Source organism: Bison bison, unplaced genomic scaffold (genome assembly GCF_000754665.1).
Source record: "Bison bison bison isolate TAMUID 2011002044 unplaced genomic scaffold, Bison_UMD1.0 scf7180017864518, whole genome shotgun sequence".
NCBI classification, from domain to species: domain Eukaryota; kingdom Metazoa; phylum Chordata; class Mammalia; order Artiodactyla; family Bovidae; genus Bison; species Bison bison.
In genome coordinates, this window is record NW_011495071.1 from 13,699,538 (window position 1) to 13,715,099 (window position 15,562).

At 51.0% G+C, this 15,562-nt stretch overlaps 1 protein-coding gene across 1 annotated transcript in view; it reads right to left on the minus strand.

Annotated features, from left to right (window-relative positions):
* The window catches only part of OTOG (otogelin), an 86,394-nt gene that overhangs the window by 9,914 nt on the left and 60,918 nt on the right, over nt 1–15,562 (minus strand). Inside the window, exons 38-50 of the mRNA XM_010830664.1 lie at nt 15,285–15,453; nt 14,851–14,996; nt 14,172–14,261; nt 12,157–12,340; nt 9,492–9,712; nt 9,172–9,310; nt 7,308–7,502; nt 6,871–7,083; nt 6,208–6,312; nt 5,953–6,060; nt 4,962–5,063; nt 2,001–2,099; nt 849–889 (exon numbers count right to left, since the gene is read on the minus strand). Coding sequence (XP_010828966.1) covers nt 849–889; nt 2,001–2,099; nt 4,962–5,063; nt 5,953–6,060; nt 6,208–6,312; nt 6,871–7,083; nt 7,308–7,502; nt 9,172–9,310; nt 9,492–9,712; nt 12,157–12,340; nt 14,172–14,261; nt 14,851–14,996; nt 15,285–15,453 — 1,812 coding nt within the window. The remainder of the gene's footprint in view (nt 1–848; nt 890–2,000; nt 2,100–4,961; nt 5,064–5,952; nt 6,061–6,207; nt 6,313–6,870; nt 7,084–7,307; nt 7,503–9,171; nt 9,311–9,491; nt 9,713–12,156; nt 12,341–14,171; nt 14,262–14,850; nt 14,997–15,284; nt 15,454–15,562) is intronic.

Genomic DNA, 15,562 nt, shown 5'->3' on the forward strand with positions numbered 1-15,562 from the left:
ACTAGCTACTTTGCATTAACCTTAGTTTCCTTTTTTGTACCGAGATAATCACAGAGTCCACCTCGTTTGGGTTATCATGAGAATTAATACGATAATGTATATAAAGTCTAGTCAAAGCTATGGTTTTTCCAGTAGTCATGTATGGATGTGAGAGTTGGACTATAAAGAAAGCTGAGTGCCGAAGAATGGATACTCTTGAACTATGGTGTTGGAGAAGGCTCTTGAGAGTCCCTTGGACTGCAAGGAGATCCAACCAGTCTATCCTGAATATCCTGAATATTCACTGGAAGGACTGATGCTGAAGCTGAAGCTATAATACTTTGGCCACCGTGATGCAAAGAACTGACTCACTAGAAAAGACTCTGATGCTGGGAAAGATTGAAGGTGGGAGGAGAAGGGGACGACAGAGGATGAGAGGGTTGGATGGTGTCAGTGACTCGATGGACATGAATTTGAGTAAGCTGCAGGAGTTGGTGATGGAAAGGGAAGTCTGGCGTCCTGCAGTCCATGGGGTCGCAAAGAGTCAGACATGACTGAGCGACTGAACTGAAACATCAGCTACTGTCATGAGTATCACCATCATCTCCGCCATCCCCACCATCATCCCCACCACCACCACCACCATCAATGTCTTCCTTGTAGTACTGAATCCTCACCACAACTCTGAACTATGATCAGACCCACTTTACAAGCAAGGGTACTATGCCCAGAGAGCAGAACTTGATACAAGAATGCTGACTTGCCGTTCAAGGCTCATCGACCAGATGAAAGGAGTGGAGAAGGGAAAGGGAGGAAAGAAAAGGTGGGAGGAAGACCAGGGGGAGTGGGGAGGGGCAGGGTCTTCATACCAGATGGCACCGGGGCACTGGGATGGTGTCACAGTCACATTCTGAAAAACAGGAGGGGCCAGGACCCACCTCACCAGAGATGTCCAGGCGGGAGCCCCCTGGGCCTCCCAGATTCCTCATCATAAGTGCAGTCTCCCTTCTAGCTTCCCTCCATCCCCACATGGGGGCTGCAGCTCCCCAGGTTGGGCAGGTGGGGTGTGATGGGTCCATAATTGAATGTGCAGGGAGGATAAGCGGGTGGATGGGTCAACCCCAGGTTCCCTTCCATCATCTGGGCTTCATCTCTCCCAGTGCTCTAGAACCCACTGAGCAGAGCAGAGTGGGGCCTCTCCAAGAAGGAATATGGCAGGGTGGAATTTCTGATCACTTGCATTTCCCAAAGTATATACTCAGCAAGCTGAGCTCTACCCTGAACCTTTGCCTGTGAGAAGGTCCAGTTCTAAGCTGCGAAGGAGCTGACTTTGGAGGCACCGCTGCCTGTGACATAAGGGCTCCACCAGCTCTGGCTTCAGAGGGAAGAGAAGTCAGGGTCACAGTGGCTGTGAAACATGCTTTGGAGTCACCCCCTCATGCAGCAAATAGTTTTAAGCACCTATATGCTGAGATTTTTCTGTGCTTTGGGGACAAATCTGTGGATAAGACAAACTGAAATCCCTATCTGCATGAAGTTTACATTTTAGTGAGGCCTGGAAAAAGCAAGCAAAATACCCGGATGCAAAACAGAGTTTTTGAACTCTTTTGAAAACCAGCAGTGTATCTCAGAGTGCAGGAAAACCATTTTTATGTAAAGTTCGCTGGTATTCATTACTGATCACTGCCGCTCCCCACCTGCTTCCCAAAAGGACTTCAGGTGAATTTGAAATCATGATTACTATCTGATGGTTGCAATAAAGATTTTTTTTTAGGTGGAAAATTTCCTTTTTGCAACAGGGAAGTTGCTTATTTTCTTCTTTTATTCTGGGGATACAAAAAAATGTCCAGCACTCAGGGAGCGGATGAAGCCAGGAGGAAGGCCATTTGAAGGCTTCCCTCTGGTGGCTCTGGAGGAGGAGAACCTGAGCCAGGTGGACAGTGGCGGCCCCGCTCCTGCCTCCCTCCCGGGGCCCTGGGTCTCCTCCTTTGGGGAGGGGGTGTCTCTGTGCAGGGACTTACCACAGGACTTGTAGGGGCAGCAGCGCTCTGGGCTCCACACCTCCACCAGGGCCGTGCCCATGCCACACTGCACGTGGGCGCAGCGGAAGCTCTCGCACACTGCACAGGAGGGGAGGCGGGGACGCATCAGACACAGAGGGCTTGGAGCTGCAGTCCTCAGAAACACATTGGCTAAGGAGGGGGTGCCTCCTGGCTTCCCCCGAGGCCCCCTCAGTGTCCTCAGGCACCTTCTGGGGTTCAGGAGAGAAGCATGGGCTCCTGAAGTCTCCCCATAGATCTATGTCAGGACACTAGCTCTGCTCCAGGAGGTATTAGCAACTGACAATGTCAGAACCTTCAACTCTTTCAGCTGGGCCTCCCTCTTGCGATTCTGTGTCACCTTGAGACTAGTGCTCTGAGGGTAGTCAAGGACCAAGGGACGCTCTCCTGATGGACAGTTCCTCTCTAAGAACACAGCTCCTCCATGCTGTGGAGACTTCCTCCTCTGGTAGCATCTCGGCCCCAGTCTGCTCTGCTTCAGCAGATGCTACACACACTCCAGGGCTCACACTTCCCCTCATCCTGCTCTTCAGCAGGTCCCCTCTTAGTTTAGGATTCCCCAGCCACTCATTGAGAGACCAAGACAAGGAGGAGGGAATCGCTGGACACAACTTTCTGGTGGGGAGGGAAGGTGCCAGGGACAATGCTGAAGGTGAAAGACTGTAAAACTTATTTTATCTAATAAAAAAATATTGGCACAGATAAGAATTATTAATCAATTTTCAAAAACCTAACAGGCGAAAGGTGAGAAGGACATTTGTATAATGTCTAAGTGATAGGTTACTTTCTGTTTGAAAGAGGAAATTTGTAAATGTAAGATGGACAGGTCACCCTAATCCAGGGCCAGCAACCACAGAGTATGTACCTCCTGGTGTGACGAAGCTCAAGAATAGTGTAGATTTTTAGCCTGAATCCACGAAGTCTTGGTTCTAATTTCCAGTTTATGGAAGCACAGAAGACAGAGGAGCATGTAAACAGTCCCAAGAAGCAGCAGCGGCCAGGTAAATGCAGAAGGTGGGACTTGTGCTGGACCATAACCCAAACTCTACAGTTTAGCATCGCGTGGAAGAAAGGACACTTACTAGATTCAAAGACACTTAAGAGACATAATGCTAATGTGTGGGTCTGGCTGGGATCCTGGATTGGACAGACCAGGCAAATCATAGATGGGGTGTGATAGGACTTGAAAATGTATTAGCAAGAAAAGTAAAGGTCATTCACTGAAAATCTGGCTTAAAAAGAGCATGTGTGGTATAAACTCAATTTGGTAAAACACATTTATATTGTATAAAGGCATGGAAAATATCTGGAAGAATATGTACTAAATTGGAGGATATTGACAATGGGATACCTGGGAGGTAGGAAAATTGCGTTTTCGTTTTCTTGTCTTTACTTGGATTCAGTGCTTTCTACAAGACTAAGCACTTTTGCAAGAAAAGTGTAGTGAAGACTGGGACAAGGTAATATCAGTGGCCTCTGTTTATTGAGGGTGCTAGTGGTACAGAACGCGCCAGCCAGTGCAGGAGACAGAAGAGACACAGGTTCCATCCCTGGGTCGGGAAGGTCCCCTGGAGGAGGGCATGGCAAGCTACTCTAGTATTCTTGCCTGGAGAATGGACAGAGGAGCCTGGTGGGCCATATAGTCTACAGGGTTGCAAAGAGTCAGAAATGGCTAAAGCGATAGCACGCACTGTATGCCGGGCATCATTATACCAAGGTAGTATGTACATAGCACACACTTCATGTATATTATCTCTAATCTTCACAATAGCCCCTTGAGGCACATGCTATTATCCGCATTTTACAAATGAGAAACCTTGGCTCAGAGAAGTCGTACATTGCCCCAGGCCACACGGCTAGTAAGTGATTGGCACCCAACACAGTGACTGACTCCATACCATTGTACTCACTCCACATTACTTGAGTCCTTCCTGAGAAACACGAGAGGGAACTGAGAAGGAGAGATGAGGATAGAGGCTGAAGAGGACAGAGGAGAGGAAAGATGCTGACCCTCTGCTCAGATGCGCTCTATAAACACTTTGTGACAAGCGGCCTCTGAGCCCCCGGGTGCAGCTGCTTGGTCAGGTACAGCTGGGCCTTTTGGGGAACTCTCCTCCATGGGAACCTGCATTGCTTCAAAGGTGGATCTAGAAATTGATCCCACTGGGGCTGCCCTTGGGTATGCTGGAAGAGACCCCTCCCCTACAATGCTCTGTGCCAGTGCGGTCCACCTCACATTTCTCCTACAGTTGGTGTGGAAAGTAATTTTTGTAAATTAAGCCATATTTAAATTTAACCCTTTTGTTAATGTTCATCCAATAGATTTGCTTAAAGTTGATGATGCTGGCTGTATTATGACTATGCTTATTAGGTATCGTATACAGTAATATGTTACTGTAATTGTATACAGTAATATGTTATACAGTAATACGTTACGGTACATCCTATATACATACAGGTGCTATGTCTTGTAAAAATATCAGAAAGGGTCCACTTTGATTTATCATTGCAGAATAACAGGGCTTCAGAGGCTTCAGAATGCAACCTTGTGTAGGGACTATGGTAACAGTGGTAGAGACCCTGAGGCAGGGGCCTGGGTCAGTCACAGAATGAGGACTGTGGATCCAGGCTGGGTGGGTGGGAGTGGCCTAAGCATTTGTGCCTCAACCCAGGCTCTTGGGGGCCTCCATGGAGGACAGGGACCTCCTTTAGGAAGCCTCAGAGCCATCTATGTGACAGCCCAGACCCTCGCCATTCAGCCCAGCTTCTTCAGGTGGGGCCTCCTTCCATGGCTTCTCCAGAGCCCACATGTGGGGGCTCCTTGCTGCCCCCTGTTGAATGCCCATGGATCCCAGAGTGAGGAGTTTGTGATGGTCCCCAGAGCCCCTTCTGGCCCTGGCCCCCACGTCCTGCAGGACTCACCGCACTGGTACAGAGGACAGCAGAGCTCCGTGGTGTTCCTGTCCACAGTGAGCGCCTCCCCTTCCTGACACTCGGGGATGGGGTCCGGACAGTCTCCACAGGCTGAGGGGAGAGACGGGCCACCCCTGTCACAGGCAGTCCCCATACTGGGAAGGGCGGTCTAGAGCAGGTGGTTGTGGGAAGCACCTAAACCACAGGTGTGACAGGAGCCAGACTCATAGCGTTACCAAACCAAACGGTCTGCTCGCCTGCCGCGGTAAAGCCAATCTGCTGACACTCAGTTGTGGTGAAGGAAAGTGCTGTGGTTATTGCAGGCCCCAAGCAAGGAATTCGAGTTTGAGCATTAACTGCCTGTTCTCCTTACGGGCTTCCCTGGTGGCTCAGATGGTAAAGAATCTGCCTGCAATGTGCAAGACCTGGGGTTCGATCCCTGGGTCGGGAAGATCCCCTGGAGAAGGAAAGGGCAACCCACTCCAGTATTCTTGACTGGGAAATCCCGTGGACAGAGAAGCCTGGTGGGCTACACTTCATGGGATCGCCAAGAGTTAGACACAACTGAGCAGCTAACTGTTTCTCCTTGCCTGGTGCCTGCAATAAAGGCTGCACTTTCCTTCACCACAACGTGGAGTCAGTAAGTGGGCTTTGCTGCGGGCAGGTGAGCAGACCCAAGATTGGCTTGGTAACGCTTGCAGCGTGCCACAGTCCCATGCAACCCGTCCTGCAGTCAGAGCCGAGGGGTTCTCCCTCACCTCCACCTAAGTTATTTTACTGAAAAAGCACCCATCTTCCTGTGCTCAGTAATGTACGGCTTGAAGCAGTGGTGGTTTCCTCCTACACTTCTTCCTGGACAGGGGTCTCACCCTTCTCCCTGTGCCCCTTCCACCCGAAGATCCCCATCCTTGCCTCCCAGCCACCCAGGGAAGCAGGGGTGAGAGAGGCGGTGGCGGTGATCCGGGCAGGCCTGCTGCCATCGGAGGGCACGTCCACCCACCACAGAGGTAGGAGATGCAACATGAGTCCCCCAGGCGGCCTGTGATTAGGATCTGGTCCTGGCGGCAGCTGGGGACCTGCACTGCCTCGCACAGGTCCGGGTCACACTCTGTGGGAAACAGAATTTCGGGGTTGGCAGCAGACCCTGCGTGGCCATGCCTGGGCCCCCACCCTAGCCCTGCTTTCATTTCCAGCCAGAACCCAGTCATTCCCAGAGCTAGCCATGCTCCCCACCCCTGGGTGATAGGCCTCTCACCACAGCTGTAGCTGGGGCAGCAGGAGTCCTCCTGGAAGTGGGTGAGGAGCCGGTGGCCGGGGCTGCAGGTGGGGGCAAGGCCCTCACACAGAGTCTGGTTACACACTGCCCGGGGGCCACAGGGCCTGTCACCTGGAGGCCGGGACTCCCCCCAGCCTCCAGCACTGCCCAGCCCCTGGACACCTGGCCCCAGCACTTCCCCCAGGACCCAGGTTCTTGGAGAAGGCTTCTGAGGATCACATAGGGTTCAGGACTGAGACAGAAGAGCCATCAGAGTTAACATTCATCCAGCCGGCCATGTGCCCATTGTAGTTCTACTAGATCAGTATCAACTTCTATAATTCTCATAACAACCCAGAAAGTGGGTACTATTATCAGCCTCATGTTACAGGAGAATGGACCTCATGTTAAATGATCTGCTGGGGCCACAAGGCTGCAAGGCAGTAGAGGAAGCATCCACCAGGGTGCCTGGCTCCAAGCGCACATCATTAAGTCCTGCCCCACACTGACTCAGAGGGCACAGCTCCCCCCACCCCCATGGTCCTCCACTCTCCCCAACACACCCCCACAATTTCCCGAGGCCTTATCCTATCCATCAAGGTCAAGGAGCAGAGCTGCAGTCTTTTAACCATCTAACAATGGAGGTCTAAGGGTGGGACTCACCGCAAACCGTCCCCAGGCAGCAGGGGTCCTCGGTGGGCTGCAGCAGGGCCACCTCCCCGAAGCGTGGGCAACTTTCAGGGCGGGGACCTGGGCAGCCCAGGTCCACCGGGACGATTGTATCTGGAGCTTGGCACTGGTGCTGGCAGCAGCCACTGAGGGAGCTGTTCCAAGTCTCCCCCAGGGCCCGCGGCATGCCCGTGCTGTCTGTGCAGGCTGCAGTGGGCATGGCGAGGTGCCGGGGACTGAGGAGGGTGGGGAGACCCAGACTGTCCCAGGCCAGACCCTCCCTGGGAAACTGACCACCCCAGAGCAGACCTGGAGGGATGCAGGGGGGCTCAGCCATGGGCATAGGAGGGCAAAGGAGACTCTGGGGTCTACCAGACTCCAGGGCAGACTCTAGGGCAGACTCCCTCTGCCGGGGGAGGGGAGGGACTTACCGCACTTCTCCTCGGGGATGCAGAGCCCCGAGTGGCGCCGGTGCAAGATGGTGCCCTCGGAGCAGACGCAGCCCTCGCCCAGCACCTGGCACTGCTCTGGGTCCAGCGGGCCCAGCATCCCATCCTGGCATGTCTTAGCAGGCTCACAGGCTGACACACATGCCTGGTATGTAGAATCGCTGGAGCACAGGAAGGCTGCAGGGGCACAGCAGCAGGCACCAGGCCCAGGAGGGTGAGCAGGGGGCTCATCTGTGCCTCAGCAGAGAGTATTAATTCAAAATGGTTTAGTGCATTGCTGCCTTCCTCTACATCAGGAGCCAGCAAAGCACAGCCCACAGCCCAAATCCAGCCTCTGCGTGGTTTTGCAAATAAAGTTTTATTGAAACACAGGCATGCCCATGCACTTACTGTTGTATCTGGCTGCTTCTGTACTATAAGAGCGTTGAGTAATTGTGACAGAGACAATTAAAAGCCTCAACTATTTACTAGCTAGCCCTTTACAGAAAACACTTGCCAACATCTTGCTGTAGATCAGTGCTTCCAAACTTCCTTGACTATAAAAACTAGATCTTACGCTGTGTTCCAATATACACTCGCACATGAACAGTGGTCCTTAAGCCTGACTGCAAAAGGGAGCTTTGGCAACATCATGGCTGGGACCCCACCCCAGACCAATTGAATTAGCATTTCTCACTGTGGGGCCCAGGCATAAATACTTTTTGAAGTTCCCTGAGTAATTTCAAAGGGTAGCTGGGATTAAGAATCACTGATGCATTATAACAGAAACCTTTTTTCACAAAACAATACTTCAATACTTAACCTTTCTAGGTGTAGTACACACTAGGGTTTTGGTTTTTTTTTTTTTAATTCTATTCCATTTTTAAATGCTGATGCCAACCCCCAAATCAGTAGGTGTGCTGATCTCATGCCCACTGACTTGGAGTTCACAGTCTGAAAAACACTGTGTGTGTATGCTCAGCCTCTCAGTTGCGTCTGACTCTTTGTGACCTCGTGTGCTGTGCAGCCCACTAAGGCCATGGGATTTCCCAGGCAAGAATACTGGAGTGGACTGCCCTTTCCTCCACCAGGGGATCTCCCCAACCCAGGGATCAAACCCACGTATTCTGCAGCTCCAGCATTAGCAAGCAAATTCTTTACTACTGAGCCACCTGGGAAGCCCCCGAAAAACACTCCCCTAGATAAGCTTGTCTTTTTATCTTTTGCCTGTCATATTATAGATGCGGTCTTCCTTTGAGCTGTCTCCAACCTTTCTGGATGTGTTCACATTTACAAATCAAACTACTCTAGGCTGGTCCACCCCACCTACCCGACCAGTGCAAACCTAATGGGGGATGGGGAGGAATGGCTCTCACATCCATCCTCAACGAAGGAGAGGAAAGATCGAAAGAGAAAGACGACCAAAAACTAAGAGAGAAGGGCTAATGTTTACTAGATGTAAACACGTGATGGGCCTGTGTGAAGCACTTTGTACACATTATCTCATGTCAACTTCAAAACAATACTCAAGGGACTGCCCCCATTTAACAGATGAGGCAAGGAAACAAAGAAACTAAATAATAAACTAATAATATTTATTTGATGTGTTCATATAAATTATAATAAAGGTAAAATTTTAAATTTGTCAGTAGTTTATAGATTTATTTAGAAAATATTTGTAAATGTATTAATTGATATTCATTAGTGAATGAATGAATAATTGAACCTGGGAAAGCCCAGACCCGGACTCAGGCCTGTGAGCCTTTCTCCCACTCTAACAAGGGTGAGGGGTGAGAGCAACAGAAGGCACGGAGGAGACCCTGGGGTTCCGCCGCCTCCCTCCCCTCTCCCTTCCCCGACAACTCACGGCAGTAGTCAGAGCGCCGCCACTCGATGCACACGTGGAACTTGTGGCACATGGCCACGTACACGGTCAGTGCCACACAGGGCTGCTGCACGTATTTGGTGTCCCGGATCCACAGGTCACAGAACGACTCCGGGGGGACCTGGGCCATGCATCAGATGGCGCTGCTACTCTGGCCCCCCACATGCCAGGGCTCAGCTCCTCCCAGCCCGACCCATCCCAAGATCAACACCTCTGGGGAGTTCGCCTTCTGCACACAGGAGCAGAGGAGCTGCTGTTCTCAGCCCAGGAGGTCCCCCCTGCTGGAGCCCAGTGACACCTACAAAGCGGTGGCAGGCACTGAACGTGCGGTTGGACACCATGCGAAGGCAGGGCGAGCAGTCGGCCGTGGCACAGCTGTCTGGACGGAAGCGGGTCTGGCCAACTGAGGTCAGAGAGCTGGGCACCTGCCAGCTGTCCAGAAAGGGAGCCGGGTCTTCGGCCTCACCCACCACAGAACCATCCTTCAGGGTGAGGTCATTGGCCACATCTCCATCACAGATACCTGAAAGGGGCAGAATTACCCCTGTGGCCACAGTAATCTCTACCACTCCCAGCTCCCCAGCTGTCATACTGAACATTCCTCGCAATAACTCTTTGAGGCTGGTATTACTGCTATCCCCGTTTTATAGATGAGAGAAATACAACACAGAGAAGCCAAGCAACTCCCTGTGGAAGAAACTGTCTTTGTTTAGGAACTACACATCAAAGTACATAGGGATAAAGGGATCCCTGTCTCAAACATTTTCAAATGGTTCAGAAAAAATGCATTTATATAAACAGCATATGCATAGAGAACTGAATAGATAAAATGCATATATACATATATAAATGAATAGTTACACATACACATGTATACACACACACACACACACATACACACACACACAGATACAAGGAGAGAGAACGAAAGAGAAGCAAATGGACAGAATGTGAACACTTGGTAAATCTGGGTAAAAAGTACATGAGAGTTTCTTATACTAGTTTTGCAACTTCTAAGTTTAATGTTATATCAAATTTAAAAGTTACTCCAAAAAATCTGCTTTAGTAGAGATTGCTAGCTAATTATAGCACCTGTCTCCTCTTCCTCCTGGAAGGTCCGCTAGCCTACTTCTCCCAGGCTCTCTTGTGGCTATCGAGACCACGTGATGAGTCCCCCACCAATGGAATGTGAGTGAAGGTGATGGGTGCCACTTCCAGGCTGGACGCGTAAAATTTGCCCAATTCTTTGCCCTACTGTGCAGTTGGAAGCTTGCGTTGAAAATGGCAGGGCCACGGGATGGAAGGAATCTCCATTTAGGAATTTACGTGTGCAAGAAATAAACCTCTATTGTGTTAAGGCACTGAGATGGGACTCAAGTTCATCTGACACAGCTTCTAAAGTGAAGTGAAGTGAAAAGTGAAGTCGCTCAGTTGTGTCCAACTCTTAGCCACCCCATGGACTGCAGCCTATCAGGCTCCTCCGTCCATGGGATTTTCCAGGCAAGAGTACTGGAGTGGGGTGCCATTGCCTTCATCTCTCACAATCTAGGCTCCGAACACACACTTCCATGCCCTTGTCTTCTGTCTGAAACATGTTCTCTTAAGTCCTTCCTTCACACACCCTTCAGATGCATGGTCCCTGACCTTCCCAATTTTGTGTGACAGGTTCAGTTTGCAGGTCTGTCTTGCTTTCTGAGTACAAAGATTCATTTTCCTTTATAGTCTCACTCTCTCAATATTTCCCCAAGTTGTCTAGCAGGTGCCCAAGACACCAAGTGTTAGTTTGGATAAAATAGAGATAAATTAGCTGACTTCTGCTCTGATACCTCTAGCCACTAATTTCATGAATATAAAGCATAATTTAACACAAAATCCTCAGATTTTTATCAACAGTCCCAATGGTCAGATTTTTGGTGTCTTGGCATTGAGTGATGGAAGGGTGTCAAAAAGGCATCATAGGGAGTAGCTGACCCACCAGAGGTTGACCACAGCACCCTTCACCAGTCATAAACAGTGGAAGGAAGAAATGGTGAGAAAGGATGGCAGAGGAGGTGCTGATGGCGGTGGAAAGGTGTGTGCCTGTGTGTGTGTGTGTGTGTGTGTAAGAAGAGATGGTTGTATCAGTAGGAATGGAAGCTTCATAGGACACATTTTGCCTGTTTTGCCTACTCCCTAGTGGCTGATACTCGGTACATATGTGGCGCACAAATGAGAGAATGAGCAGGGTGCAGACTGACACGTGTTAGTGCATATGTAGAAGGCATTTTGACAGAGTGTGAATGAATAAAATGGGTGCAGATTTATGGATGGAGGGCATGCAAGTATGTGTGTTTAAGTATTCCTGTGTCATCCATCATTATAACCATGGCAGTCTGTCATGGAGTGTCTCATGGGGGTCCTTCTGTATCTGCAAGAAGCAGCAGCTCATGCTCAGACTCCTGTACCCCTTTTTCTTATCAAAATCCATCCAGACTCTTAGGGAGAGCTCTCTGTAATCATGCTATGGTCTGAAGAGCACTAGTTCTGTGTTGTGGCAGCTCTGCTGTGTGATCTTAGGCAAGCCACTGAGCTTCTCTGAGTCCCTTTTCTTCCTTAGTTCAATGGAGATCCTTCAGGGCTATTGTGTGGATAACCTGGAATAAGTGAGATCAGTGTGGAAGTGCTTTGTGAAGTGTCCAGGCATACGCAGACAGGGGTGATTATCTGGTATTAGGAGGCTATCAAGGGAAGCTGACAGACCATCTCGGCTGAAGCGACAACTGGCCGAGGCCAGAGCCCTGCACCATCTCCCAGCTGGCAACTTCAGCCCCAGGACACAAGACATTAGGTCTCTGCTCCAGTGGCTCCGCTGGTCCCACCTCTGGCACGGCACTCTGTCCCAGCTTTCCCTGTTCCAGGGGAACTGGTGTCTGGGGACAGAGGTGGACCAAGGAGTCATCTCCCTCCCCTAGCTGGGTCCCCTCTCACCACACAGGCCACGGCCCTGGGCCTCGCTGGCTCTGCTGGCCTCCAGGATCATGAGTCCCGAGCTGTGGAGCCACTGGATCTGGATGTGTGACGGCGTCCGGATCACGTACATGTGGCCTGTATCCTCAATTCTGAACCCGTGCCAGCTCACAGGGGGCCACACAGGCTGAGAGTCCACAGACACCTTGCGAGGAGGCGGGTGTTCAACGTGAGCGCAGCTTGTCTGCCTGTTCAATCATCCCTCCACCCATCTATCCAACTAGCAGTTATTAAAAATCTGCTCTGTGACAGGCTCTGTTTCAGGTACATGCAGGCAAGACACAGTCTAAGGCGGCACAGAAAAATTCTGAAATCATTTTTATGAGCGCAAAACAATGAAACAAATGCAAATAGCCAGAGGCTTGCAATTTCTATATACACCCAAATACGCACAAATCCTGAGCCCGTCCAATCACTCTCTTCTTTCCTGATTCTGCTCAGGTCATTTCTTCTGGGACAAGCTCATATGTTTAGCTGCTCAGTCGTGTCTGACTCTTTGTGGTCCCATGGACTGTAGCCCGCCAGGCTCCTCTGTTCATGGGATTTTTTTTCCCAGGCAAGAATACTGGAGTGGGTTGCCATTTCCTCCTCCAGGGAATCTTCTTGACCCAGGGATCAAACCCGCATCTCCTATGTCTCCTTCGTGGCAGGCAGATTCTTTACAAACACTGAGCCATGGGGGAAGTCCTTTTATTCTGGGAGATTTTCCCTAAATCTCCAGCCCCTAGGTTGGGTATTCCTTCTCTGAGGTCTTCCCAGATCTGTGCTGGCCTTTAAGACAGATTTGTTTCTTCATCATGACTTTCAGTGGACTGTGAGCTTCTTAAAGGCAGAAACTGTGTCTAGTCACTCACCTTTGAATCCCCAGCACCTGCCTTGAGGCCTGACATAAATTGGGGGCTCAATGCATGTTTGTTAAATATGCAACACTTTAAACTCAAAGCTACAACCCCTGCTACATACAGACAAGGTTAAATTTGTATGTATTATGGATTCTCAGTTTTACTCTGTAGAAATGGGAGATGAAAAGATTAGCATTTTAAAATATTTATAATGACTTTATACCCTCTCACCCAAGTATCACTGTTTTATTAATCACTTGGCAAATTATCCAGTGCATAAACTACTGTGCTGAACAGAGGGAGTCCCAGCCCAGCAGTCAGAAAACATTAACCTTGGGCAATTCCCTGGCTCTCTCTTATCCCGAGCCTTCTGAGCTGTACAGACAGTGCCGTGGGCTCCACGACCCTGAAGCATGTGGGACAAAACCCAGCAAGTATTATGCTGAAGTCTAAGCAGTGTGTTCATGAGCAGATTCTAGTAAGAGGGCTGCAGGTCTTACCTCAGGAAGAGGTGGGGAGAGCGGGGACTCTGGGACCTGAGAAGGAGTAAGCCCAGCTCACTCTCCCACTGGGAGGAGCAAAGGCAGGGTCCTTGGGGCAGGTGCCCCACACAGAGGGGGGCTGTGGTCAGGCACCGGCCTCCTTAACAAAGGTGGGCTTAATGGGAAGCCGATGCAAGCTTAAATTCACGGCTCCTTGCTTAGATAGTCCCCTTCTTGGAAGAGTCCCCAGTAGTGTGTTCACATGGCCTTCTATTTTTGTAAAAATTGCAAAAGTGAAATATTGGGTTGGCCAAAAAGTTCGTTTGAGTCTTTCCGTCACATCATCTTACAGAAAAACCTGAATGAACTTTTTGGCCAATCCAATATTTTAACCACAATCATTTAAGGCTACTGTCTCTTGCCATTTAGCTTCTTTTCAGTCACAATATTCCTCCTGGCACACTTCTCCCCTGACATTAGAGTGGTCACAAACATCCTAATGAAAATCACCTCCAAGTATATCTAATTTGCACTACTTTTTTACAGGATCCCTCCCCACCTTTACCCCAAGTTATGAATAAGCTTCAAAGCCCCTCCTGCCCCTCGCCTGATTGCTGCCCTGACCTGTGGGCCGGCTCCCTGATGCACTCACCTTGCGGTTGAAGCGGTCAATGGTGACCTCGTGGGTCTTGTGAGTCACATTCAGCATCACCAGACAGAACGGGGGCCAGTTCAGGTGCCCCTACAGAGAGAACCCAGCCCTCATCAACCCGGAGGCCAGTGTTCCTGGTTCCTCCTCCTGGGAACCAGAGGAAGGAACCAGAGGAACCAGGCCTCTCCCCATTCCCCCAAGCCAGCGCTCCTACAGTGTGCTAAGAGCACCCACTGCAGCTGTACAGATGGTGCACAGAATCCCACAGAATGCTCTGGTTCCACCTGACCTCCTGCAAGCCCCCCAAAAAGCTGTCTCCTTCCACCTGGCTCGTGGGAGCATCCCAGGAGGTAGTTCACTGCAGCCAGCATCCTCGACCACAGACCACATCCTAGGGATGGCATGCCAGCTCCTGGCATTTCAGTACCTTTCGCAGGGGCCTGGGCTGCTAGGATGAGCAGTGAATGGTGCAGGCTCTAGGAAGGGCCAGGAGGTGGCGCTCCACTCACTCCTTCTGCAAGTGCTGGCTCCCTAAGACACCTACCCGGCCCTTGCCTGAGAGGAGCTGTGGGCAGGGGCCTCTGATAACCCTCAACAAAGCCAACTCACTGCTCAATCTCCCCTCCAAACCTAGTCAAGTCCCGAGGTCCCAGCAGGAAGGGAAGCAGGGGATAGTCACCAGGTTGGCACTTTTGCAGTCGAGGACGTGGACGGTGACCATTTCTTCCGGTCTCTGGCTGAGGATGTAGATGGCCTCTTTAAACAGGGCCACGTGGCTCCCATCAAAGGTGACAAAGCTCAGATCAGGGAAAATTGAGCACCGGCCTGGGGAGGGGAGAGACGAGAAGAATAAACAGATGCTCCCCCAGGGCCAAGGCCACTCAGGACCATTAGGCCTTTTCCAGGGTGATCCAGAGGCCCTGGGGGCTGGCTGGAGGGTCCCACAGAGATCAAAGGTCACAGGGGTAGGAAATCTGCCAGGTCAGAGATCCTTCTGTGGGTTCATGTCAAAGTTACCCCGAGAGCCAAGAGTACACAGGTGAGGGGCAGAGGTCGGGCTAGGGTAAGGGTATGAGGGAGACACGGGAGGTGCCAGAAGACCCCACGACTCACAGGCGCACTCCCAGATGGGGCAGCAGCGGTCGCCGCCCACCCTCACGGCGAGGCCCAGGACCCCACAGCGAGGGGGTGCGGCGCCCTGGGGACAGTGCTGGGACTGGTTCACACGGATCAGCTCGCCCTGCACGCAAATGTGGCGGACGCAGTCCTGCTCGGCGATCGGCTGGGGCAGAGGGTGGAGGAACAGCTTGAGTGACCCCCTTGGGGCTGCTGCCGCTCACGTCCCCTGCTCTGGCCCACCCCCAGCCGTGAGGGCACAGATCCTTACCCTT